The 24,917-nt window shown below is 42.8% G+C and overlaps 1 protein-coding gene across 13 annotated transcripts in view; it reads left to right on the top strand.

Annotated features, from left to right (window-relative positions):
* Positions 1-24,917, top strand: part of TNC (tenascin C) — a 93,470-nt gene that overhangs the window by 21,377 nt on the left and 47,176 nt on the right. For all 13 annotated transcript variants that reach the window (XM_032251423.1, XM_032251421.1, XM_032251422.1 and 10 more), the window contains exons 2-10: positions 4,706-5,295; positions 8,180-9,589; positions 10,967-11,230; positions 12,659-12,774; positions 13,541-13,697; positions 17,112-17,381; positions 18,457-18,642; positions 18,917-19,006; positions 19,611-19,874. In XM_032251423.1, coding sequence (XP_032107314.1) covers positions 4,839-5,295; positions 8,180-9,589; positions 10,967-11,230; positions 12,659-12,774; positions 13,541-13,697; positions 17,112-17,381; positions 18,457-18,642; positions 18,917-19,006; positions 19,611-19,874 — 3,214 coding nt within the window. In that variant the 5' untranslated portion in view covers positions 4,706-4,838. The remainder of the gene's footprint in view (positions 1-4,705; positions 5,296-8,179; positions 9,590-10,966; positions 11,231-12,658; positions 12,775-13,540; positions 13,698-17,111; positions 17,382-18,456; positions 18,643-18,916; positions 19,007-19,610; positions 19,875-24,917) is intronic.

Below are 24,917 nucleotides of genomic sequence, written 5' to 3'. Positions count from 1 at the left end.
AAGAGGCTCTAAGGTGTGCAGAGGGAGGAAGAAAAAAAGATTTCTTAACCTAAGGACAAGGTTGAGAGAGAGGATACAGATCTGAGACAGGGTAGTTACCTCTTCAGATCTGCAAAGGACCATAGCCTTAAGGACTGTTTCTCACTCACCCCTGAATATGTTCAAACATGTAAGGTATGGAAACTACCATGCACACACATGCTTGCTATAGTTAAGTGAATTCGTTGCTAAAAAGAAGTCATTTTTCCTCCCTAATCCTCTGGCACTTGTGTCTGAGGTACTCACCCATTTTCATTAGTCAAGAAACTTAACAACATCGAAACTTTCTTATAGATTCTCCTTGATCTCTTTGAGCCTCCATTACCTCATTTTATACCATGGACTTAATAAAAACAAGCAATCCTCTAAACCAGTACTGCTCAATAAAACTTCTTTAGATGAGAGAAATGTTCTTTATCTGCACTGTCTCATATTGTTACCACTAGCCACACGGGCTCTTAACTACTTGAAATGTGAGTAAAACAACTGAGGAATGATATTTTTAATTGCATTTAATTTTAATTAATTTCAATAATCACGTGGCATATTGGACACAGCAGCTCAAGATCAATCAATTTAAAGTGTTTTACCTCTTTTTAAATTTCCTATCTCATGAAGTTTTTATTGTGGATTTTTTTTACCAGATTAATTTGCTTTTGAGACCTTAACAGGGATGGAGAGACATAGAACATCTCACAAAAACAATTCCGTAATTCACAGGTATTCATTTGACTCTAAAAATTAATGTTGATAAAAAGAGAAAGGAAAGTCTGACATACGTGTGTACTGTTTTGCATTAGATACATACGCTGAGGCAGAGCAAAAAGCAGCACAACATACTTAGCTTGAAAATAGCTTTGTCCTTGATATGTGACCCCAAAAATCTGTACTTTGAGCCAATGCAAAGGCTATGTCTCTTCCTGATGCCCCTTCTTGCAATCATTGACTTACCAGATCCTTAAATATCACCATGAAAGATATACACACACTTACATATGTAATATATGTAATATTATGTTATATTACATATTATAATTGGAGCAAGTGTATTATAAATGGGGGAGAGTGTGTGTGTGTGTGTGTGTGTGTGTGTGTGTGTGTGTGTGTGTATACAAGCCAGTGCCCGCTTTGCCGGGATTTAGACATGGCATCCCTGCTCCACCCAACCTTGGTTTTCTCAACTACAAAATAAACATGGCTAGTTCTGTAGTCCTTCCTCCTACAAGATATTTTCCAGACCTTTTATTGCTGATCACTATAAAGATTATAACCTGTGTTTTTTAAAGAGCCTCTGTAGAATAAGTTGCTCATTCTGAAATTATAAAAGTCCTACTATCAGAACATGATTCTTCATGTCTAACCTAAATATCTCCAACTGCAATCTCAAGTAATTATTTCTGGGTCCATCCACAAAAGAGACATAAAATAGCCAGTTGTCTGCATGAGGATATTTTACGTTCTTAAAGGTCATTATTTTCTCCCTATTTTTCCCTCTCTCATATAAATATTTCTAGTTCTAGTAAATTTATCTCCTCACCCACCAGTGATTTCTGCAGCTCCTCTTTGATCTAGATCCAAGTTGCTGCTGAGTTTAGGACTGTATTCAACTAGGAGGTCAAGCTCAGGCTTAAGCAAAAGGAGGCTATTGGCGCAGACTCTTGTTAGGTTTTGTTCCCAGGAGTGCAACAAAATAGGAACTACTGTTTAATGAGTGCCTACTACGGGCTTGACACCCTGCTGGGTGCTTCATGTACAGGTCTCTAATCCTTCATTTTCTCTGGAAAGGTTTTGACTCCTGTGTTGTAAATGAGTTCCTGGTTTAGAAAGGGTAAGTAGCTTGCCAAAGTTACAGGGCTAGCGAGTGGCATTTGAAACCAGGTATGTCTAATTCCAAAGCCTAACCATTTTCTACAACACTTAAAATATAATAAGTCTTTCCCAAGGTACAAAAACATCCACCTACCCTCAGACCACCGTGAGCCAATAGGAAATACACAATGCTCAAGAATAACCTACACTTTTCTCAAACGATGCAACATGTGGTTGTGCCAGTGCACATCTCTTAAATATACAGTGAGAAATCCTCACTCTACTCACACTCTGGTCATTATTACCCTAAACTCATTGCCTTGGAGTCTCAATCGGCAACTATAATGGCTTTTTAGATGGAAATTTAAGTCATTTAGCAACACACACAAAAGTGTTGGGTAGAAGTCCAAAAACATTTCAAGCTTGGCCCATGGCCCTTTCTCAAAAAAAAAATTTAAAAAAAAAGCTAAGAATCGATGGGAAAGGGGTAGGAAAGAAGGACTTTGTGAAGGTGAAGAGAGTCAGAGCAGCCGTTCTACTAGACTATGCAACCAATAAATATTTGTCCAGTAAACAAATAAGATAGCCAAATGGTTTGAAATAAGAGAACATGCCAAGTCTCCTTTTTTATAATAATCTTCATTCGGTGGCATTACCTACATTGCAGACCCACACATTTTTATTAAAAAGCTAATTTCAATGAGAAAGCACACTCACAGGAAGGTTGGGTGGCTTTTGTTTCTTTGATTTTTTTGTTTGTTTGTTAGTTTTTGTTTTGTCTAACTAGGGAGAAGATGCCCTAAGTAGATATTACAAGGGTAGTTAGTAAAGTGTCAATAAGAATATAACTAGAATGTGGTACATTCTAGTTCAGTTTTCCCTGCCACAATTCCTCTCTTAAGTTTTGCAAGGCTTTCAGTCATGAGGAAGAAGGTAGTCATTTGGGATCATGCTGATGCCTTCTATTACTAGGATAAAATCTTTCTGGAAAAAAGTTAAAAGCCTTCTTATAGGCTGAGCAATCCAAGTACCACAGCAAATTGGCATAATAACTAACTTACAATGTGCAAGTATAAGAATAGTATGGGCACGGGGAAATGTCAATTTGTAAATGACGTGTTAAAAACCAAATACCAGCTGGGCATGGTGGCTCACACCTGTAATCCTAGCACTTTGGGAGGCCGAGGCGGGTAGATTGCCTGAGCTCAGGAGTTTGGGACCAGCCTGGGAAACACGGTGAAACCCCATCTCTACTGAAAAAAAAAAAAAAATACAAGAATTAGCCAGGCATGGCGGCATGCACTTGTAATCCCAGCTACTCAGGAGACTGAGGCAAAAGAATCACTTAAACCTGGGAGGCAGAGGTTGCAGTGACCTGAGATCATGCCATTATGCTTCAGCCTGGGCAACAGGGCAAGACTTCATCTCAAAAAACAACCAACCAACAACAAAAAACAAACAGCTATTCAATTATCTTTTGAACTTTATTCAGGTGTATTTCCTAATTAAGGAAACCCATGAATGACTTCATATGATGTATAGATCATTCTCACATGCCTCCCTGGCATTGTGTTAGTGAATATTATAACTACCATTTCTTCCTGTCTTTACTCAGTTTCTCAACTGCCTCTGACAAATCCCCTTTTCTCTGCCACCTGATTGCCCATACAGGTGAATAGCTCTAAGACAGATGAATAAGATAACTTGGCAAAGAGAGAAGTGCTTCATGGTAGCATATTCTCCTCCATAATCTATTTCCATCTAATTCTTCTCACTATTTACGGCTCAGCTTAAATTTTACCCTCCGTTTCCCATAAGCTATGCCCCACCATTCTCTTTATTTCCTTTTTATTTTCAAAAACTTTAGGTGGTTATATGCTATACCACAAAACAAATCCTATGCATTCTTTCTTGATTTGCTCTCTAAGTACTGAATGGATAATTCCCTTTTCTTCTTAATTCTATTGGTAAGTCCCCTGAGGGTATATACTTGGTCTTATATTTATTTCTACCACCCACAGACCTCTGTAAAAATCCTCTAAGTGCTCATTGATTGGAAGAGACATAAGAGGCTCTTGGGCATGCTTTCTTGAGCTGTGAACCTCAGTTTAAATGACTAGTTCAGGAATATGCTGTCAGGTTCTTCTAAAAACTGGACATTTGAAGGTTTTGAAAATAAATCAAGGAGCAGGGAAATGGAGGTGCAGAGAAGTAGATTGAATGCTATGCTGACAGTCACATAACTAGTAAGAAGTTCGGCTGGGATTAAAACTCAGTTTGCTTCCTGGAGTCCTTTATTTTAACCTCTGCCTCTTGACAGAAGACAACCAGCAGATGGTGTGAAAGTCAGTTTTGAGCATCAGTAATATGAGGCAGGAGTTACTGAACATCTACCGGAACTAGGGCCTTTATAACACTATAATTTATTCAGAGGATGTAGTAAATATTGAGGGAACTAATGAATACACAAATAACTTCTACATCATTCTTTTCACCCTGTCATTAGCGGTTATGATCTTCGCTACATAGAAAGTGAAATAAAGGAAAGAAAACTTACATAATTTGTCCAAGGAACCAGAGCTACAGCCAGATACAAACCTATGTCTGTCTTATTCCAATATTTTACTTTTTCTATTTTTGCCTCCCTAAGTTTCCAGAAGTTGAATAGTGAGTGAAATCATTCCTTCAAGTGACAAAGTTCTTTTAGAGACCATTTTATGATCTTACAAGGGTATATAATGAAAGATTATCAGGAAAGCTTCAAATACAGGGATATAAAATCAAAATTTGCTTGAATTATAGATATTCAATATATTCAATAGTAGATACTCATAATTTTTTTTGTCTTTGCTTGTAGAAGATAATTCTTTCAAGATCAGGGACAACTGATTTGGAGTCTACTCTGTGCTTCTAAATCTCAAATTCTGCTGAGAGTGGGACACCCTAGAACGCTAGAACCCCGGCAACGCCCAGCCAAACCCACCTCCACCATGGGGGCCATGACTCACTTGTTGGCAGGTGTCTTTCTTGCTTTGCTTGCCCTCCCTACTGAAGGCGGAGTCCTCAAGAAAGTCATCCGGCACAAGCGACAGAGTGGGGTGAATGTCACCCTGCCAGAGGAGAACCAGCCAGTGGTGTTTAACCATGTCTACAACATCAAGCTGCCAGTGGGATCTCAGTGTTCAGTGGATCTGGAGTCACCCAGTGGGGAGAAAGACCTGACCCTACCTTCAGAGCCCAGTGAAAGCTTCCAGGAGCACACAGTGGATGGGGAAAACCAGATTGTCTTCACACATCGCATCAACATTCCTCGCCGGGCCTGTGGCTGTGCCGCAGCCCCCGATGTTAAGGAGCTGCTGAGCAGACTGGAGGAGCTGGAGAACCTGGTGTCTTCCCTGAGGGAGCAATGTAGTGCAGGAGCTGGCTGCTGTCTCCAGCCCGCCACAGGTATGAGCTGGCAGCCCGCCCAGTCCCACGCTGTGCAAATGTGGAGAAATAATAAGCATAGCAGCATCCATCGCTTGCTTTCAAAGTGGGCTCACTAGAAAACTAGCTCCCCAGAGTGTTCATTACAAAGAGATTTCATGTTCAAATAAATGTGGACACTGTAACCATCTCTCTCCTGCTTGGAGGAGTCCTGGCAACAACTGTTTCTCAGAGGGGTTTTCAGGCTCCAAGAAGTCCTGCTTTGAAAAACCCTATTTCACCTTAATTATAAGTTTCTAAAATGTATTTGACCATGAAATCTACCCACTTTCTACCCCAAAACCTATGAATATGCCATGAAATTTCTGTTCCAGAGAGCACTCTGATAGGTACTGATGTGGCCCCATTACCTCGTTGCACAAATAGAGAAACTGAGGCCAAGAAGGAGGATGGGATTCCTGAAGGTCCTGCAATAAGGAGTTGAGTTCCTTACGTCTCAGTATTCTTACAAATACACAGTGCTGCCTGTGATAGTGCTGAGCCTATAAAAATTAGGAAAAAGTTCCAATGTAATAGCTATTATAATGATGACAATCATGAGTTAAGCTACCTCTGTGTAACAGGCACTGTCATATTATCTCATTTAATCCTCCCAGCAGCCACTTTAAGGTAAAGGCTAGATAAGGAAAGATAAGACATCTGCAGATCAAAGAAATGAAACTCAAAGGCATTAACTCACTGGCACAAGATGATAGGAAGAGTAATAAGAGATACGGGCTTAAGCCAAGCTTGGTGTAATCCCAGTACTTTGGGAGACCAAGGCAGGTGGATCACCTGAGGTCAGGATTTGAAGACTAGCCTGACCAATATGGTGAAGCCTTATCTCTACTAAAAATACAAAATTAGCTGGGTGTGGTGGTACATGCCTATAATGCCAGCAAGTCAGGAGGCGGAGGCAGGAGAATCACTCAAAACCGGGAGGGAGAGTTTACAGTGAGCCGAGATCACACCATTGCACTCCAGCCTGGGTGACAGAGCAAAACTCCACCTCAAAAAAAAGAGAGAGAGAGAGAGATAGGGGCTTTGCATGTACCTGTGTGTCTCCAGAGCTCATACTCTCCCATGGATGCCCTGTGTCCACGTGCATCCCATTTCAAGGAATTTTGCTGCTTTTGAACTATGTCTTTATCTCCAATACTAAAGTTGATAAAACTACAGGAGTTTCAACAACTTCAAATCAGAGCTGAAAGTCTCTGTTTCTGCCACTCAGAAAAAAATTACCAAAATGTTCTTCAACAATTATTTCAAGAGTAGACCAAACCACCCTAAGTGAAATACTCCTACGGCTCTGCAGGACAGGCTCTAGGTTTCTAGGAGATTTTTAAAAACATTTTCTTTAGACATAAGCTAGTTTACCTTCCACTCTGTCAACTCCCTAGAAAAATGCAGATGAGAATACACAGTAGGAATAATGCTAAGCAGTGATTTAAAATGATCGCTTAAAGCAGTGCTGTCTAATGAAAATATGAGACACATGTAATCTTACATTTTCTAGTAGTCACGTTAAAGGAGAAAGAAACAGGTAAACATAACTTTAATCATCTCTTATTTAATTCAACATAGCCAAAATATTTTTTTTCGGCCTGAAATCAGTGTAAAAATTATTAATGGATATTATACAGTCCATTATTTTATACTATTTGGAATCCGATGTGTATTTTACACTTACAGCACATCTCAATTCAGACTAGCCACGTTTCAATGCCTAATAACCACATGTGGCCCAGCCCACCAAATAGTACAGATTTAGATTCTCACTTTACAAATCAGCTTTTAAAAAAAGTTTCTTTCTTCCTGCTTTCAAGAAGGAGATGAAATATATTAATGCAGCTGTTTGTAGGTACAGAGAATGTAGAGTGAATACGTTCTAGCTCAGAAACTATAGAAGTGAGTTTTCTTTCTTCCCCTTAAGCTTCATGGAGATCAGACCAGTGACTTCTGCAAACTGCGCTAAGGCAATATTTAGGCCTCAAGGGGCTGAAGTAATGTCAACCTTGACCCCACATTCTTCACATTGACCTCCAATTAGCCTTCAGGATAGAAAGAAAAAGAAGATAAAGGCAGATCCTTTTCTGGGGACAGAAGCAAACTGAAAGGTGTTCATAGAGAATCAGAAAGCCACACTTTAGCTACCTCAATTTAGTTGTGGAAAATTAGAATGTTTTGGTTATATAAACCCACATACCAACTTGAGCCAAACTTCCACAAAAATACTTTGGAAAAGAAAACAGAAAAAATTACAAGGACACAAAAGTGAGCTCTTAATGTGTTCACTTAACTCAGATATACCCCAGGGAAGTGGGCTGTTGACCCAACTTCACCTATAAGAAAACTGAGCTCCAGATAGTCTAAATCCCTCCCCAAATGTGGCATAGATATTGAATCAAAAAGTCAGAATTATATTCAGTTCAACAACTATTTCTTGGGCATCTTTTATGTGCCTGGTCTTGACGAGGCGCTAAAGAAATAACATAGCCCAGCATAATGCATTCCAGAAGGCAGTGACTCATAATCATCACAAGGCTTGTAAGACTTCTTGAAAATGTGGCAAAAACTAAGAATCCACTCCCTGAGGGTAGAAATACACGCACACACACCTACACATAATCACACACTGTCTTTGCATACAAGCCTATCATTTCGGGGAGTCCAGATTATGAATTCCTACCTGGTGTAAGTGGATGTGAGTCTCATCTGATTTCACACACTAAACAACTGGTTATCAAGACACATGGAGCCTGAGGGTGCAACGATCCTTCTGCTGAATTTGATTCTGGGTGCCCTGGGTAGATACCAAGAAATGTGGCTGCTGAACCTGGCTGAGAACTTATTTCTTTTGTTGCAGGCCGTGTGGACACCAGGCCCTTCTGCAGCGGTCGGGGAAATTTTAGCACTGAAGGATGTGGCTGTGTCTGCGAATCTGGCTGGAAAGGCCCCAACTGCTCTGAGCCCGAATGTCCAGGCAACTGTCACCTTCGAGGCCAGTGCATTGATGGGCAGTGCATCTGTGATGAGGGCTTCACGGGTGAGGACTGCAGCCAGCTGGCTTGCCCCAGCGACTGCAGTGACCAGGGCAGGTGTGTGAATGGAGTCTGCATCTGTTTCGAAGGCTACTCTGGGGCTGACTGCAGCCGGGAAGTCTGCCCGGTGCCTTGCAGTGAGGAGCATGGCACGTGTGTAGATGGCTGGTGTGTGTGCCACGATGGCTTTGCAGGCGATGACTGCAGCAAGCCTCTGTGTCTCAACAATTGCTACAACCGTGGGCGATGCGTGGAGAATGAGTGCGTGTGCGATGAGGGCTTCACGGGCGAGGACTGCAGTGAGCTCATCTGTCCCAACGACTGCTTCGACCGGGGCCGCTGCCTCAATGGCACCTGCTACTGCGAAGAAGGCTTCACAGGTGAAGACTGCGGGAAACTCACCTGCCCACACGCCTGCCACGGCCACGGCCGGTGCGAGGAGGGGCAGTGTGTGTGTGATGAGGGCTTTGCCGGTGTGGACTGCAGTGAGAAGAGGTGTCCGGCTGACTGTCATAACCATGGCCACTGTGTCGACGGGCAGTGTGAATGTGATGATGGTTTCACGGGAGCTGACTGCGGGGAGCTCAAGTGTCCCAATGGCTGCAGTGGCCATGGCCGCTGTGTCAATGGGCAGTGTGTGTGTGATGAGGGCTATACTGGGGAGGACTGCAGCCAGCTGCGGTGCCCCAACGACTGTCACAGTCGGGGCCGCTGCGTCCAGGGAAAATGTGTATGTGAGCAAGGCTTCAAGGGCTATGACTGCAGTGACATGAGCTGCCCCAATGACTGTCACCAGCACGGCCGCTGTGTGAATGGCATGTGCGTCTGTGATGACAGCTACACAGGGGAAGACTGCCGGGATCGCCGATGCCCCAGGGACTGCAGCAACAGGGGCCGCTGTGTGGATGGACAGTGCGTCTGTGAGGACGGCTTCTCCGGCCCTGACTGCGCAGAACTCTCCTGTCCGAATGACTGCCATGGCCAGGGTCGCTGTGTGAACGGGCAGTGCGTGTGCCATGAAGGATTCACGGGCAAAGATTGCAAGGAGCAAAGATGTCCCAGTGACTGTCATGGCCACGGCCGCTGTGAGGATGGCCAGTGCCTCTGCCATGAGGGCTTCACAGGCCTGGATTGTGGCCAGCGCTCCTGCCCCAGGGACTGCAGCAACTTGGGGCAGTGCGTCTCAGGCCGCTGCATCTGCAATGAGGGCTACACCGGAGAAGACTGCTCAGAGGGTGAGTCCCAGGGCACGGACCAGCATGATGATGGCTGTGATGGAGTGGACACCTAGTGTGGGTTGGAAAACTACGTTTAGATTTATAAACATACATACACACTGATTCTTCGTACATATCAATATATCCATTTAAACACACCCCCATAATGACTCTTTAAGAGGGCCCTGTCATGCAGTTGTTACAAGGTGACCTGTTTAAGGGCTTGAAGGGCTCAGAGAGGTAATATAATTGTCTCAGGGACACAGCTGACACATCACAGAGCTGGTACTCGAGTCTGCCTAACTCATCTACAGGAGTTTAACATCTATTATCCAAGATGAGGTAAAGAAATAACCTCTCTTTTGCTAAACATTAGCTTTCCTTCCTACTCTCCACTGACATCAAACCAACAGTAAACAAAATCTCTTTATTTGAATGGTCTTAAAAAAATCAGCTAAATTGAATATGCAGTGACATTACATAAAAACAACTATTTCAAATGCATACTCGGCTAAAGACAAAATGCCTATTATCCACAATGCCTATTATCCTATTGCCTGCCTTTTAATTGTCTTTTGTTACTGGTTTTGTTTTTGTTTTTTGTTGGTTTTTTTAATCCTAAAGTCTGTAAGCTCCTTATCCTTAAAAGGGCACTATTTCTAGCAGTTAGTGTGCGGTCTAGCACATAGTAAATGCTCAGTAAACCCTGGTTAAATGAAAACACAGGAGAGAAAAATAATGCTCATGTTTAATGAGTGTCTTCTTTGTACTTCTCTCTTCCACCCATATTATAATTGTCATAATGGAAAATTTTTGCCTTTACTAAAGTTACTGGTATCTAGACATAAATAAATGGCTTTGCATTCAATCGGGCCCAAGCAGGGAAGCCTGGTTGGAAAGAACACCAGGCTGGCAGGGAGGAGATCTAAGTTCTAAACTTGATGAAGTGAGCAAACTTGGTCAAGTCATTCTGCCTTACCCACATCTGTAAAATAAGAACGTTGGATCAGATGAGCCCAAAATACTGTCCCACTGCTAGGGACATGTAACTGGGTTCAGAACAGGGAGTCATGCTAAGACTGCACTTTCCCATCCCAACGGCCTGCATCTGAACTAAGACCCAGGGAGCAGAGAAAGTTAGAGAGGCTGGAACACCAAAGGCCACACAGCTGACCTGGGACTCCAGCCTGAAGTAAATGGACTAAGGAACAGCCACCACAGGTCTTAAGATGGATCACAGCAGGGGGTCATTGATGCTTTCTGCATTTTAGAGACAATGGAAGATCTTCAGTCCTCTGTGGCTGATGGTGGAAGAGACAGATCAAGAGAAACAAACCTAGAGGGATTTTATAGGGCACACTGTTGAACCAAGATGTCCTTTGTTATTCCTGCCAGTGTCTCCTCCCAAAGACCTCATCGTGACAGAAGTGACGGAAGAGACGGTCAACCTGGCCTGGGACAATGAGATGCGGGTCACGGAGTACCTCGTCGTGTACACGCCCACCCATGAGGGCGGCCTGGAAATGCAGTTCCGTGTGCCCGGGGACCAGACGTCCACCATCATCCGGGAGCTGGAGCCTGGTGTGGAGTACTTTATCCGGGTATTCGCCATCCTGGAGAACAAGAAGAGCATTCCCGTCAGCGCCAGGGTGGCCACGTGTGAGTGAGCAGAACTCTTTTGGGCAGCCTCACCTGACCTCAGCCCTCCCTCGCCACGGCCCCTACCATCCTATTGTCGTTTGTTATAGCTACACCAAGTAAGAGCCTAGAATTAGGTCCACAGAATCACTTCTTAAAGAAATACCTTGTTTTCCATAAAATCTTTCTCTTTGCTCTCCTATATGCTTCCTGCCAGAGAGAATCATTACAAGTAACACTTAGCGAGTGTTTGCTATGTACTAGACTTCGTTGTAAGAAGTCTACATATTAGTATAAGAAACCTCATTTGGCTGGGTATGGTAGCTCACGCCTGTAACCCCAGTACTTTGGGAGGCCGAGGCAGGTGGATCACCCGGGGTCAGCAGTTCAAGACCAACCTGGCCAACATGGTGAATCCCCATCTCTACTAAAAATATAAAAGTTAGCCAGGTGTGGTGGTGCACACCTGTAATCCCAGCTACTTAGGAGGCTGAGGCAGAGAATAGCTTGAACCCAAGAGGCAGAGTTTGCAGTGAGCCGAGATCACACCACTGCACTACAGCCTGGGCAAAAGAGCAAGACTCCATCTCAAAAAAAAAAAAAAAAAAAAAGTCCTCGTTTTATGAGTTAATATATGTATGAAATAAGAGCTGTTAACCCCATTTTATAGATGGGGAAACTGAGACCGCATGGTTAAGCAACTTTTTTTTTTTCAACATGTTGAAACACATCAAATGGAAAATTAAGCATCTTATCCCAAATCATGCCACTAACAAGTAGTAAAAGCAAAACTTTAACCCTGGCAGCCCTGGCAGGTTTATGCTCTTCACTCTATGGCTTTTCAGTGAAGCTCACTGTCTATTTTTTTTTAAGTGGAAACATTCTGCCTTATGATTTTAGCATCAGCATAATTACCTTCATATCTAAAAAGCAAGCTCTGGCTAGAAATTGACCCTTTCTTGCTTAATAATAACAACATTGGCTGCCATTTATTGAACTTGCTCTGCATGCCACGAACCAGGCCCAGCAGTCTACAGGGAGTACATCACTCGCTCCTCAATGCATTCCCAAGTAGAAGACATATTTATCTTCCTTTCCTAGGTGAAGAAACTGAGGCTTAGAGCATTGTATGCAATTTGCTCAAGTTCACATTGATAGTAACAGTAGAGCTTAGATTCTAAGCCCAAGTCTGGCTGATTACAAAGCCTGTGTTCGTTTTAGATTTCACTATATGAAATAGACACAATTAATGATACTGTTTGTTCTAATATTAATTTTTATACAGCCTCATAGTAGACCTTATCCCAGAAGAAGCTGTGAAAGGACATCTGCTCTTGTTGTCAGCCCTGACCATTGCAGACATCCAGTCTGGTTTAGTGGAATCACGGCTGCATTGCCCACCCACACACCTGCCCTATCCTTACATTCTATTTGTGTTGTTCCTTATAGACTTGCCTGCACCTGAAGGCCTGAAATTCAAGTCCATCAAGGAGACATCTGTGGAAGTGGAGTGGGATCCTCTAGACATTGCTTTTGAAACCTGGGAGATCATCTTCCGGAATATGGTAAGGAGTACAAAAGAGCAGATCCATTTGACCTCAAGGATTTGAAAGATGATCAAAGGGTTCTGAAGACTTTTGTATCAACTCAATTTCCTTAGCTTTTGGTGGAGGGCAAGACTCTAATTAGTACCTTTTGTATTAGCATCTATATTTTAAGGGATGTTGGTTTTCCCCTCATTTTAATAAGTCGGTGAGTACAGCATTTAGGGGTGAGAGCCTAGACAAATAGAACTTGTCATCTCAAGGTTCCAGTTGTCCCTCATCACCTTGGAAATCTCTACTCAGAGGCAAAGAAGAGAAGAAATGGTCTCTCCCTCAAAACACAGGTACACCTCAGATTTGAGCAGCCCTTCTCTCCAGGTCCAAAAGCACATGTAAGGCAGGGAACTTGTTCTCTGAATTTAAGCCCCACCTCTGCCACCAACTAGCTGTGTGACTATCCAACAATCACCCTGCTTCTCTGATGCTGGCCTCAGTCTACCAAAGGAGGGATTGAGCTTGTGGCTTCAGAAGTCCTTTGGCTCTCACATTCTGTCATTTGACTTGCATGACAAAGGGGTAGAGGTCTACGAGAGGGAGAAACAAACTAGAGAAATGTCTTTATCATCTCCGTATCTCAGTGGTTCACATACTGATCTGATGCATAGTAAGTGCCTAATGAATAGATGAAAAAATGAAAGAGGATTGAATGAATACAGAGTGAATGAATCACATAAATTAAGAGACTAACACCTCCCCTAAGTCTTACCAAGCTCCTTCTATCTCTCAGAATAAAGAAGATGAGGGAGAGATCACCAAAAGCCTGAGGAGGCCAGAGACCTCTTACCGGCAAACCGGTCTAGCTCCTGGGCAAGAGTATGAGATATCTCTGCACATAGTGAAAAACAATACCCGGGGCCCTGGCCTTAAGAAGGTGACCACCACACGTGAGTATCACCTTTAATACCCCTGATACAATGATAAGGCTGATTGTACCTCATAGCATCTCCTGGTTAAGAAAGTGCCTTCTCATATAGCATCTATATCATTTACTTTTTGCTACATTTTTAAAAGTCCAGTTACAGTGGTTTAAAATGACCATTCTTTGCATGTTGGTGATCTAGGTTTGGGCTCAGTTGAGCAGTTTATCTGTTCTTGACGGCACTCCTCACAGATCTGTGTGATTAAGGGGCGGATTGGCCTAGGATGGCCTCAGCCAGGATGGTGTCTTTCTTCTTCACAGGTCTCTCATTCTCCAGGATGCTGGTCCTGTTCACACAACTGTTGAACAGGTTCAAAACTGGCATTAGATCACTTCTACCAAAGTACATCCAAAGGCCAATTTATGTTTAAGGAATGGAGAAACAGATCTGTCTCTTGATGAAAGGAGTTTCAAAATTGCCTTCCAAAGGGGCATGAACTACCTGAAGATAGATAATTAAGTCCATTGCTAACAATCTACCATGTCACTAGTTGAATATTAGCACCCAGTTCTAGGACAGACGAGGGGAAAATATTAATGTTAAATCGTAAAGAAGCTAAATCACTTTAACATCACATAGTTAACACTATCAGGAGCGTAACTTTAAGCCAGGGTAAGTTTTATAACTTTAACCCCGTTTCTGCTAACATTGACTAGGCTCTGATTTATGCAGAATGTTGATTCTATCTCTTCAATAGAAACCTGAATAAAAATTTACTCAATGCTAATGATGTCAGAACTTCTTGTGAGTAGAATAGAATTTAGCAGTACTAGATCATTTGGTAAGAAAAATATCTGAATTTGGAGTTGCTCTACCAGGAAGAAATTTTTTGTTGTTGTTTTTGACACAGGGTCTCACTCTGTCTCCCACTCTGGAGTGCAGTGGTGTGATCTCAGCTCACTGCAACCTCTGCCTTCTGGGTTCAAGTGATTTTCCTGCCTTAGTCTCTCAAGTAGCTGGAATTACAGGTGCCCACCACCACACCCAGCTAATTGTTTTGTATTTTTAGTAGAGATGAGGTTTCACCATGTTGGCCAGGCTGGTTTCGAACTTCTGACCTCAAGTGATCCACCTGCCTCAACCTGCTAAAGTGCTAGGATTACAGCCTGAAGTTTTTTAAAAAGAAAAAAATACATAATTTTGCACTTCCATAAAGGAAAACCTCTTTATTTTCTTCAAGATAACATATGCATCAACTCTTTAAGTAATTGACTCTTCTTGGCAGGGGTTGTTGGAAAAGTTAAATCAGTTGCTAATGACAAGAAAGAACATCTTGCATTTAAATATTTGCACATTTTGCCTAGCTCATAGCCAATTCCATGGATTTTCTCCTTCATAAGCAAGCGTTTTCCATCATCCTGACAGCATCTCTCTGTGGTAGGTAGAAAAGCAGGCACCAACAGGAAAAAAAAATCATTAGATCAACAGAAAGACAAAGACAAGAAAAAGCAAATGCTTAGTTGCCATGGAGGAGGTGCACTGAAAATACAAAAGATTTTTTTTTCACTGCTCTTTTCTTTTTAATCTACATTTGGGAATTGGCTGCTTTATTTCTTCTTATTTCAGAACAAACATTCTCACATTTGAAGTTGCAAAATCATATAAATTTCAACATAGGGGGACAGTTATTTACCTGTTCATTTTGCTGATATACCTGAAGCCTTTAAACCTTTAACCTTTTTTCCAGATTTAAAGGGCCTTAAGCTTTCAGTTCAAAACACCTTTGGCTCCTTCTCTCTGGCATCTATATAAAGGTGGTATTACACTTACTTTTGAGGTCAATATTGAGAGATGTTGTCATGTAAAGGGGAAAAAGGATGGGTTTTGGATTCAATCAGTTCTGAGTTTGAATTCCATCTTCACCATTCACCATCACCTTGGAAAAATCTGTTTCTTTAAGCTTCAAATCCAACAGCTGAAAATGGGTTTACAGTATTCTCCTTGTGGGGTTGTCGTAAGACTCAAGGCATAAATAACAAAGCACCATGTTTGCACTTGATAAGAACAGAGCAGTGTTAATTTCTGCTATTCAAAGGTCCAAAATTTGGGGGGTATCAGTGTCCTTGACTGAATCCCAGCTTCTTTAATGAAAGAGGTACTAAGGAAGGGAGTAGATACGGTTTGGGTGCTTGCTAGCACCTATAAGAACAGAGAACAGGCAGCTTCTGTCCATTTTTGTGGCATCGTTTTCATTACGCATTTGATAAGTACATTATCTGTGAGCTGAGACTGATGTGTGAACACCTAGACTTCAAAAACAGACTGCGGTTTTCTCACAATCAGCTGCGAATTACTCTTCCTTTTCATTCCCTGTATAAAGCCGATTTCCTTTCACTTGTTATTGTTTACTGAACCAATGCTGAAAACACAAACATTTTTTTAAAAAGAAACATTTACTGAATACCCAGAATGTGCCTGTCTCTATGCTGGGAATTAAAAAAGACTCACTCTCTGAATGAGTCAATGACCCCATCTAAATTGATTCTGCAGTACAGAAATCTGTTATGAAACAGTAAGAAAGGTATGACACTAGATTGCTCTTTAAGGACAGCTGCAGCCACAGGGAGGGAATATGTGTTTACCTGAGTGCAGCAGGGTTTAAAAAAAAAAAAAAAAAGGCTTTTCATTAGGAGACAGCATTTAAGTGGGGTTTTGAAGGATGCACAGGAGATTTTTAGAGAGAGGTATGATCTTAGAAGAAATGAGAGAACAGCATGTGCAGAGACCAGGTGATGCACAACCGCATAATGTGCTTCCAGAGCTCTGAGCATCTATCAAAGTACAACACCAGAGTGAGCGAGGCAGAAAAAGTCAAGATGAGCATGCAAAAATGGGCAGGGCTTGAAATAGCAATGACTTTCTTGCGTGAATTCTTTTTATCAAAAATAACTTTCCATACGCTGTCAAGACAGTCTACTGCCTCACTTTCCTGCTTTGTAATTCTGATGGAAAAGTTTTCAGCCACCCAGGAAGTTTTGCCTAATTAAAGATGTAGAAAAAGTAAGTTCATTTTTTCAAATGAAGTATCCCCAAAGCATGTTTCCTCAACTTATGAGAACAGTAATAGTAATAACAAAAGAACAACCTTTTATTTTTTTTAATGTGACATCCATGAGCCAGGCTCTATGCTAGATGCCTTGCAAGCTTTATCTCTCTTAAGATTTGAAAAAACAAGAAACACTAGAGGTAGCTGCTATTATCCCTACTTAGAGCTTTTTAAACCAAAACCTGAGGTTCAGAAAGGTAAACTAAAGTCAAGTGGTTAGTATACAGCTAAGTGTTCACCCACAGGCCTGGAGAGTTACGAAGTCCTCTCTCTGCTCAGCCTCAGGCACTGGCCCTGACCTCTGAACCCATTCTGTCCTCTGCCCATCATAGGCTTGGATGCCCCCAGCCAGATCGAGGTGAAAGATGTCACAGACACCACTGCTTTGATCACCTGGTTCAAGCCCCTGGCTGAGGTTGACGGCATCGAGCTGACCTACGGCATCAAAGATGCGCCAGGCGACCGTACCACCATCGATCTCACAGAGGACGAGAACCAGTACTCCATCGGGAACCTGAAGCCTGACACTGAGTACGAGGTGTCCCTCGTCTCCCGCAGAGGTGACATGTCGAGCAACCCAGCCAAAGAGACCTTCACAACAGGTAAAAGGCCTTCCCCTGTTAACAGATACAGTGAAGGAAAGATTGAAAAATTTCCATCCCACTTCATGTTGGGGTGTCTTCCAGGCTCATTTTACAGTAAGAAGAATAAAAGGAGTATTTCTACTCTTTTAAATTTGAAAATATTGTAGCAATTTGTTAATTAATTAAAAAAAAAACACACAGAATTCCAAATAACCTTCTAAAGCACCTTTGGGGGCGAGGGACATACACAGAAGATGCTGGTATGATATTCTCAGACAAGAATTCTCCTTAAAGTTCAAATAAATATTTTTGAAGTAAAATACAATATATGTAAAACATATATGACAAATGAGCCTCCTATCACCTTAGCCTATGACATTATTTTAAAAATTCAGAAGTGTCCATTTTTCATTCAGTAAATATTTTTTCAGAGCTCAGTAATCACTTTGTGAGTTATTAGAAATATAATGAGAAGGACGGGCATGGTGTCTCACACCTGTAATCCCAGCACTTTGGGAGGTCAAGGCGAGCAGATCACGAGGTCAAGAGATCAAGACCGTCCTGGCCAACATGGCCAACCCCATCTCTACTAAAAATACAAACATCAGCTGGGTGTAGTGGCACATGCTACTCATGAGGCTGAGGCAGGAGAATCGCTTGAGCCCAAGAGGCAGAGGTTGCAGTGAGCCAAGATCGTACCACTGCACTCCAGCCTGGTGACAGAGCAGGACTCCATCTAAAAAACAAATAGAAAGAAAAGGAAAAGAAATACCATGAGAAAATGCAAAAGACCAGTTCTTGCTCTCATGAGCTTATTCTTAAGTCTTTGTATTGTTCTTAAACACAAAGTCTGAGAAAAGCACAAATGACTACATTGTTACAGTCAACCATAATAGGATAATAGGGAAAGGTGCAAATCTGTAGCATTTGTTTAGATTTGCGCATCAACTATAAGGACAGATGAGTGTGCTGAGAATTTTGTAAATTTTCTCTAGTGACAGGCACCTTTCATATGTCAGCTTTAGCTGTCAAAGACTCTGGCTGTCTTGTGACTGATATATTCAAAGCAAATGTTCCTTCTTCTCTCAAACAGGCCTCGATGCTCCCAGGAATCTTCGACGAGTTTCCCATACAGATAACAGCATCACCCTGGAATGGAGGAATGGCAAGGCAGCTATTGACAGTTACAGAATTAAGTATGCACCCATCTCCGGAGGGGACCATGCTGAGGTTGATGTCCCAAAGAGCCAACAAGCCACGACCAAAACAACACTCACTGGTGAGCTCTGCATCTCTGCCTGCCTGAGCCAGCCAGCCCTAGAGGGCCCTTAAAGGATGGGCACTTCCTCCCACATGTCCCCATTTGCAACCCAACCCTCAGAAATAAGTCCAATTTCCAGACATATCGCTTACTTGGACTGCAGCGAGTTATTTTGTAAAACATTCTGAACATTGGTTATAACCTCCAGAGACCAACTCAAAGCCATTTTTATCATCCTCTGAAAGTCCCTTTGATTTCAGGATGAATCTTAGCTTGCACATTCTCTCCTTAGGTCTGAGGCCAGGAACTGAATATGGGATTGGAGTTTCTGCTGTGAAGGAAGACAAGGAGAGCAATCCAGCAACCATCAACGCAGCCACAGGTGAGGCATACCTGGGATTCCCATCCCACTGAGCTGGTGCTGGGCAGACGAGAGAGGGCCAGTGTGGCCAAAACCTGTTTAAAGAGAAAAAGTAGAAGCCCAGAGGAGAAAGGGCCCTGTAGTACTATCTAACTTCAGTGTTGAAATTCAAAAGGAATATAAGCACAGTCCATCTATATGAGGCCAACATCATCCCCTGTACGGGAAGGGGGATGGAAGATTTTTAAAAGAAAAATTAGAACCAGGGTTTATAAAAAATTCACAAACATTTTTAAATTGGTAATCAAATGCATCTTTTAAATAAACTATTGTCTACTCCAAACACATCTGTGGGGTTTTCTCTGAGAAAACACCTAACTTTTATACCCCTGTCAAGCAGTTTATAAGTAACAGGATCATAGTTTAAGTCTATGTCTTAATTCGACCTTATAATTAGACCTGTTTTACAGAAGTGAAAAGAGAGACCCAGAGAGGTGAATAGTATGTGGTCCCTCAGCTCCCCTGTGGCAGACCTAGGATTCTAGCCCAGAGGCAGTTGACTTTCAGCCCCAGATGCAGCCCTGCCTTGCAACCTGAAGAGCATTCATCTCTGTTCTCCTCCCAGAGTTGGACGCACCCAAGGACCTTCGGGTTTCTGAAACCGCAGAGACCAGCCTGACCCTGCTCTGGAGGACACCGTTGGCCAAGTTTGACCGCTACCGCCTCAATTACAGCCTCCCCACAGGCCAGCGGGTGGAGGTGCAGCTGCCAAGAAACACCACCTCCTATGTCCTGAGAGGCCTAAGCCCAGGACAGGAATACAACATCCTCCTGACAGCCGAGAAGGGCAGGCACAAGAGCAAGCCTGCACGCCTGAAGGCATCCACTGGTGAGTCTGCCCTGAGCTTCCTCCAAACTCTAGGTTGATTCTGAGGTTGTCAGATCTCTTCAGCCAGGTTGTCCTCACATGAGCAAGCCATATGCAAAACAAGCCACTTTCTCCATGCCTGAAGCCCCTGAACACCACTTTGAAAGGGCTGCTTAGTTGTCTTTTCTGCCTCCTGTCAACTGATACAACAAAGTTCTCCCACTGGGCAATCGGGGTTTTGAAATATCTCTTCCTAGAAGAACTAAAACAACAGGATTTGTGTTTGCGTTTGCCTACAATTTTTGTTTTCTTTTTTTAACTATGTGTGCTTCACAGAATCTTTTTAATTATTTGTCTATTTCCTTCTTTTAGCCTAACAATGAATTTACTTTTCATTTTATTTCTTTTAAAGATGACCAAGATGTTGGTAATAATGTTTTTTGATTATTTTCCACAAAATGTTTTTATTCCAGGTTTTTTGCTTTCTGTGTTATGAAGAGTGTGGCACATGTCCCTTTGAGACTTCCACAGTGCCCTCTCATTTCTCTTTTCTCTTAGTCATTAAGACATTAACCTAGTTTGTCTATGACAACAGCTAATCCTGACATTCTGGCCCATGCAACCTATTCGCTAAACCTGCTCCCATGCTTACTTGGTGGCTACACTGAAGAGACAATCAGGTTTTTAAAATATTTCTTCCTTTTCAAAAAATAATCCCATTCAGTTTTGGCCACCAAATATTCAAAATGTACAGGTGGAAAATGTCACTTCTCCAGGGTTTGGCAAGTAATAGTCTTTTACTTCCAATGTAGTTCGTAAGCATGTACTAACCACCTACTGCATACATTGCATCATGCTGATACTTGAGGAAAAGTGGTTCCCAAAGTCCGCATTGTTAAGTGGACTCGTGTGCCTGCTCATAATGCTTGCAGAAGACTAGGTACTCAGAATCTAGACAGAACTCAAGAACAACAGTGATCTGGGGAAATCAGGAGCAGCTGGCAAAGAGGTCATGGCAAGAGATGTTATTCCAGTTAAGCCTTGATAAGCAAGAAAAGGGTTAGACGAATGGGCATATTTGGAAATGGCTTGAACAGTCTTTGTTGCAGTATCCTCAGTCTCAAATTACAGTCATTTACATAAGATAGAAGTTGGTTTTCTTTCTTATAAAATGAATCTGGAGCTGGGAGGTACAGGGATAACTCAGTTTCAAATTGTCAGGCACCCAGGCTGCTTCTTTCTTTTTCACCATGTTTAGTCCTTTCTTTTCCATTCTCAAAGTCATCTCAGTGTCACAACACGGCTGTTGTAGTACAGCCATGACGTCTGTGTTCTAGGCAGCATAAGGGAGAGAAAACCAAAACTCCCAAAGAGGAGCACCTTCTAGGTGAGTCTTTCTGGAAACTCCACCAATCACTTCTCCGTAGTTCGTTGGCCACTCTTAGCTGTAAGGGAGACGTGGAAAGGTAGTCTTTCATCCAAACATGTTGCTTCCACATAAAATGGAGATTATTTGTAAAAGGGAAATTTGGCAGACAATGAGCAGTCTCTGCCAGAGTCTGAAATGAGTTCGGTGGTCAATTCTGTTGACTCTGCATTAACTATAAGATGAGAATCAAGGATGCTCTGAAAGAGTAGTTTAATCAAAACTAAGAGGGGGGATAGAATCAAGAAGAAATAAATCTACAGTAGAGATTTAAATATTTCAGCTTTATAAACATGAGCTTGTTATAAAGTGTCAAGGGGCAACAAATGAATCAGAAATAGACAAAAGACAAAATCCCTCTCTCTTCTTTCTCTCTTTCTCTTTCTTTCCTCCTCCCTCCCTCCTCCTCTTCGTTGTCCTCCTCCTTCCTCTGCCCCTTTCTCTCAGCTTTCCCTTGAGTTTGATAAATGCTGTTTCTAAGAGATTTTCATCGTCCCCCCAATCACTCCACCTTCTGGTGATGGCCACATTGCTTGCTTCCTCCAGTGAGAAAGCCCCACGCCTCAGCAGTCACTGGAGAGGTTTTATCTCCTGGAGATTCTGGGGTGTGGGGCTTCTCCACTACAGAAAGGAGGTAACGTGGCCATCACCAGGAGACTTACTAGCTGGAATTATTCTGTTTCTGAATGTGAGCCCCATATCGGCATTCCAAAGTCTCAGTAATTTCATTTTCCCTACCACGCCTCCTTAATACCATTTCAAAGATATCATGTTTCATATTTAAAGACATTCTTCAGTGTAGGAAAAATTTGCAAAATTCTTTTTGCTGGTTCTTCTCCACTGTCCACAGAATATTTACCCTATCCCTTTCTCCGGGGTGGGGGGGGGGATATATATATGTTTTATTTAATGTGAAGCAGACATTTATTTCCCTCTCTTGAATTCTAAGTCTTCTGCATTCACTCAGCCAATAGAATGCTATCACCATGCTCTGTGCTAAGTTCTGGGGCTACTAGAGCAAAGAAGATGGGTATTCAGCTCCAAGGAACTCACTGTAGAGCAAACAGACGCTGAGATAGCATCCTGCTTGCTACGATTCAGGGTACAGAGGGTGCAGCCAGTGCGCAGGAGACACTGGATCTGACTTCAGAGAATCCAGAAAGGCTTACAATGGGAAGACGCTTTTGGACAGAGACATAAGAGGCAAACAGGACTTTATGTGTTACATAGAATAGGTAAAGAAGTAGAAGCCCAGGCACCTGGCCTTGGCAAGCATATAGGAAGCAAGAAAACAGGAAAAGTGAGAGCTCTTGGGTGAAAGAACCAAGTGGCTCTAAGTCCTGAAATGTTGCGGAGCGCTGGGTTCAACCCTCAGAAGAACGAACCTCCCAGCTCTCTATCACTGGATTCTTAATAGCAGAAGTTTACAAGACACCACTCAAGGTCTGTGGAGTTTACAGAAAAAAAAAATGGAATTTTTCCCAGGGAATTCTAGGGTTTTAGCAACGGACTGGGCCATAGTGCAAGGCTTTGCATAACCTGGTCACCAATCGTACCTCTTGCCCAAAGACCCAGCCATGGGTTACAGGGCCCTACAGAATCTGGCCCGGCTGGCCCGTTCTCTGACCTCAGTCCTGTCACTCATGCCCTTGCTCACTGCACCATGGCCTCTTCGGCCTTTGCACTGTACCTTAAGCTCGCTGAGCCTGCTCCCACCCTCAGGCCTTGGCGTGTGCTGCTCCTGCTCCCTGGATATCACTCTTCTCCCAGTGCTTCCCACGTGCTCCCTTGTTTCACTCAGCAGTTCAGGTGTGACCCAGAACAGAGAGCTTCTCTGACCACCAACCTAAAAAGGCACCCCCATCCTGATCTACCCCTCTTCATGCTGCTCTAGAGTTCCTTGTGTCATTCATCTGCGTTGATATTATGCAAGCGTTGGCTTACCATAATATCTAGGGCCTAACTCCCCATCAGAGGCCAGAATGTAACGACTGACTCCTTTATCTACTGCTGCATCCCAGTGCCCTGAAAACAGACAAGTACGTGATATGAGCTTCATAAGTGTTTGGGGACCCTGGCTACTCCAGAGTCAGCATTTCCATTGAACCTTCCGATTCTTCCCTTCCACCTCTGCATTCACAGCCCAATTCTTTCCTTAAGGAATAAGAGATGGAAAATCGTTCCCTTAGAAAGTCTTAAATTTAGCTTAATCTGGGTAGGGAAGGAAGGAAAGGAGGGAGGGAGGGAAGGAAGGAAGGAAAAAGGGAAGGGAGGGAGGGATAAATGAAAGTAAGAAAAGGGAGGAAGGGAAGGAAGGGAGGAAAGAAAAGAAGGGAGGAAGGAAGGAAGGAAGGAAAAGGAGGAAAAGCAGGAAAAAGGAGGGAAGGAAGAAAGAAAGGTACTATGTCTGTTGGCATTTTAAAAAATTAATGTGTACCAGGCATCCTTCCCTCTCCTCCTCTCCCATTCCCTCCCTTCTCTTTCCTTCTCCTCCCCACTATTCTCCTCCTCTCTCCTTCCTCCCATCTCCTCTCTCCTCTCTCCTCTCCTCTCCTCTATCTCCCGTTTTCTCTCTGCTTTTGTACTCTCATAAACACAACTACACCCTTCTTAAGGTCAAAGCCATGAATTTGCTGCATGTTGTAAACAACAGGAGGCAGGGGGCATAGGTAGAAACACAAACCCAGCAAAGCATCTTTTCATAGCAGCATAAGCCTTGACAGTGACATCCCAGTAACTCTCAAAAATTTTGGAAGAGGAGAGATGGAATTTTGTTTTTAGCCACAGCTACAAGTAATAAAGAAGATTCTGCTCTGATTTGCTATTTTGATATTCTCACAGGGCAAACTGAAGTTTATTCAAATATTTATCCATCCAACAAATATTTATTTCATACCTGCGTGGGTCAGGCGATGCTGTGTGTAGAACAGAAAGAAGCAGCTTCTCCTCTCAGGAAATGGTACATGTTGCTGTAAGAGAGAGAACCAAAACCAAAATTATAACACTGTAGCTTATCTGTTTTAGAGGGATTTGTGGGAGGCCACAGGAGCATAGAGGCAGGTATGCCTCACAGACCTAAGCAAAGGGAATGAAGAGCATTGGAGAAGGCTTTTTGGAAGAAGTGATGCTTGGTTGAGTTCTGAAAAAGAAAAGGGGTTGGGCAAGTGGAGAAAAAGTAATGACATTTCCAGCAGGAGGAATAGCATCTGAAAAGCTCAAAGACACGAGAAATGTTAGCTTAGTGAACGGCAAGCTATACAGTCCTCCTATATGATAGAGTGAGAAAGCAGTAGGATAGGAGGCTAGAGAAATCATCAGGGACATCTGCAAAGGGGCTAGGTTCTTGACAGTTACAAAGAAATCACTGAAAGTTTTAAAGGCAGCCAGGGCTTCTGATTCCAATTGTCTTATCTCTGAGAGATGACAGGAAAACTTTAAATATACCCCTTGGGGTTGTCAGGCTTGGATGTGACCATCCGCCCACTGAGAGAGAATCACCCTTTCTCCCATAAGTGGACACTGAAGTGGGTTCCTCATCAAGCCAGCACTTGGTGATTAGCACCGAGAAGATGGTAACCATCTAAAGGTTTTAAGTTGGCACTGCCAGAAATTCCTCCAGACCAGCTGCTCAACCCACC

This window comes from Sapajus apella, unplaced genomic scaffold (assembly GCF_009761245.1).
Source record: "Sapajus apella isolate SASKATOON/1434 unplaced genomic scaffold, GSC_monkey_1.0 scaffold76, whole genome shotgun sequence".
NCBI lineage: Eukaryota > Metazoa > Chordata > Mammalia > Primates > Cebidae > Sapajus > Sapajus apella.
Note: the sequence above shows the minus strand (reverse complement) of the source record. Positions and strands in the feature narration are given on the sequence as shown.